Source organism: Fomitiporia mediterranea (assembly GCF_000271605.1).
Source record: "Fomitiporia mediterranea MF3/22 unplaced genomic scaffold FOMMEscaffold_1293, whole genome shotgun sequence".
NCBI lineage: Eukaryota > Fungi > Basidiomycota > Agaricomycetes > Hymenochaetales > Hymenochaetaceae > Fomitiporia > Fomitiporia mediterranea.
The window spans coordinates 1-2,109 of NW_006761678.1; the positions used below are offsets into that span (position 1 = coordinate 1).

At 45.3% G+C, this 2,109-nt stretch overlaps 1 protein-coding gene across 1 annotated transcript; it reads left to right on the top strand.

Moving 5' to 3' along the window:
* Positions 1 to 903: 903 nt before the first annotated feature.
* Positions 904 to 1,882, top strand: FOMMEDRAFT_164108 (uncharacterized protein; the record flags this gene model as incomplete). Its single annotated transcript, XM_007272386.1, has 7 exons — positions 904 to 950; positions 1,002 to 1,059; positions 1,092 to 1,198; positions 1,265 to 1,326; positions 1,386 to 1,583; positions 1,631 to 1,706; positions 1,771 to 1,882. 7 exons carry the CDS (start codon positions 904 to 906, stop codon positions 1,880 to 1,882), a joined length of 660 nt encoding a protein of 219 aa, XP_007272448.1.
* Positions 1,883 to 2,109: the final 227 nt, after the last annotated feature.

The window sequence follows — 2,109 nt, forward strand, 5'->3', positions numbered from 1 at the left end:
AAAGGCTCTAAGAGTGTTATAAATCATTACAATTCATTGAATACATTATGATAACCTTACATTATAAGCTAAAGTATTATACTTAGATTATAACTTTGAAGACAGACTAAAATTCACCTTGTAAAAGATTTTATATTGTTTGTATAAGGCATTCAGATACTTGTAAAAACTATATCAATGTGTTAAAAGCAATATAGACATGTCAGATTACTATCAACTGTATCATAAAGTAAAATAGTGCTTTCCTTTTGCATCTAAATATAATATTGGTTTTGTTTTACAGCTTTGCTACTATCACGAACATTGATTACATAATCAACGCTGAAGATCGAGAGCATATAATGACGCTCTTACAGCTGTCACTCTTTCTCTCCGACCTCCACCATCTCTCTAAGTCTAACCCTCTGCCCTAACACTATGTTGTCGCTTTTGTTCTCTCCAGCCCAGTCCTCTGCTTGCAAGCGTCCTCCAGCGGGTACTCCGAGTGCAACAACACAGACAATAAACATTGCTGCAACTCGTCTCTCCAATCTACTGTTGCAGTGCCTGTACAGAGCCTCAGATTGTATGTTGTGCCACTGAGCTGACTACACCGTCCTTCAATGTAAAGCGGTAAGCATCCAGTCCACTTCATAAAAGACTGTACAATAGTTGCTCATCCCTTCTCTCCCAACTTTTTGTCTCCCTTCCATCCCTTCTACTCCTCGTCCCACCGCTTGCGTTGCCTCCCCTTCGCTGTCCTCCTTTTTTTACGTTCGTCTCCCTTTTTGAATTCACATTCGCGCATCCGTATTGTTGATCAATGCTGAACAACTTCTCCAATAACTCCATGCATTCGTGTACTTCTTCCCACTCTGCAGTGCAAGTAAGAATTGACGAGCACACGCGAGCATACTCGCAACAATGTTCATGTACGACCACTCCTATTGTACCACCCTCTCCCTGACGCTGTACGTGTTCTACTCCTTCGTACATTCCATGTTTGACATCACTCTTGACAGGTTTGCCCCACGCACATTTACATTCCTCAGTGCCGTCCATGACACCATTTCGAATAAGGTAAGCAGTAGCTATCGCTTACCCCTCCCGAGCCGAGTCCATTCACATCACCCACTTCACCCTCTCCCTTCGAGCCAGAACGTCCCAGAGATACACCTTTGCAACCACACACGACGACTAAGTTCTCTGCTCTGACTACGTCTCGCAATTGAAGGTGCATGTGATGTGCACGTACGGGCACAGCTTTGCTTGCTGCTCAAATCAGCTTGTTCAACGCTCTGGATCCCAACCTCGGTGCACCACTCACACTCGTTGCACGCCGTCGCGGTGCGTCCACCTTTTCTCTCTTATTATCACTCGCTAATCACTCTAAACTCGTCTCACAGGCACAGCCTCAGCCTCCACAACCTGCTCGACCTCAATTCACACACGCACGCTATTCAACTTGCAGGGACCGAGCAACGACCGAAGTGTGGTGTTGAAGACTACATCAAACGGCCCGAGAACACATTCTTCCTCTTCCGTTGCGGATGCTGTTGGGAAAAGAACGAGGCGGAGGCAGCTCATCATACACTACAAGTACTGTGAGTGTCTCTTCATCAGCATCTACTGCCGATTCTGATGACTACAGCGAATTCGACTGGCTCTCTGCCGATAGTTCACTGTATGGCTGCCCGTTCGGATATCCGCACACGAGGTGCAGTAGCGTGCGCGAAGTGGAGATGGCAGACTTTGGTGATTTTGAAATGGGTGATGCGGAGTGCTTGCAAGGACGGGTTCAACCGCAGACGCAGTCATAACTGTTGAGCCTCTCAATGCCCTCGCTTTCTGGTGGACCGTCTGGATCTGGTCAAGGGATGGGCCTGGCAATCGACACCTGTAATGCACTCGTTCGCCGCTCGAGTCTGGTCCGATCCCAACCTCTACCTAATGACGACCTCACTCACTCTCTGCACAAATCTTGATGCAGGCTGCACTATGTATGTGTTTCGGTTTATTTTCCTTAATTATTGTAGATAATGATGTATCGTACAAATATTTTAATATAATTGATTTTTGTTATTTTAATAATGAATGGATGTAAGGGGAAATTATTATTATAAGAAATAA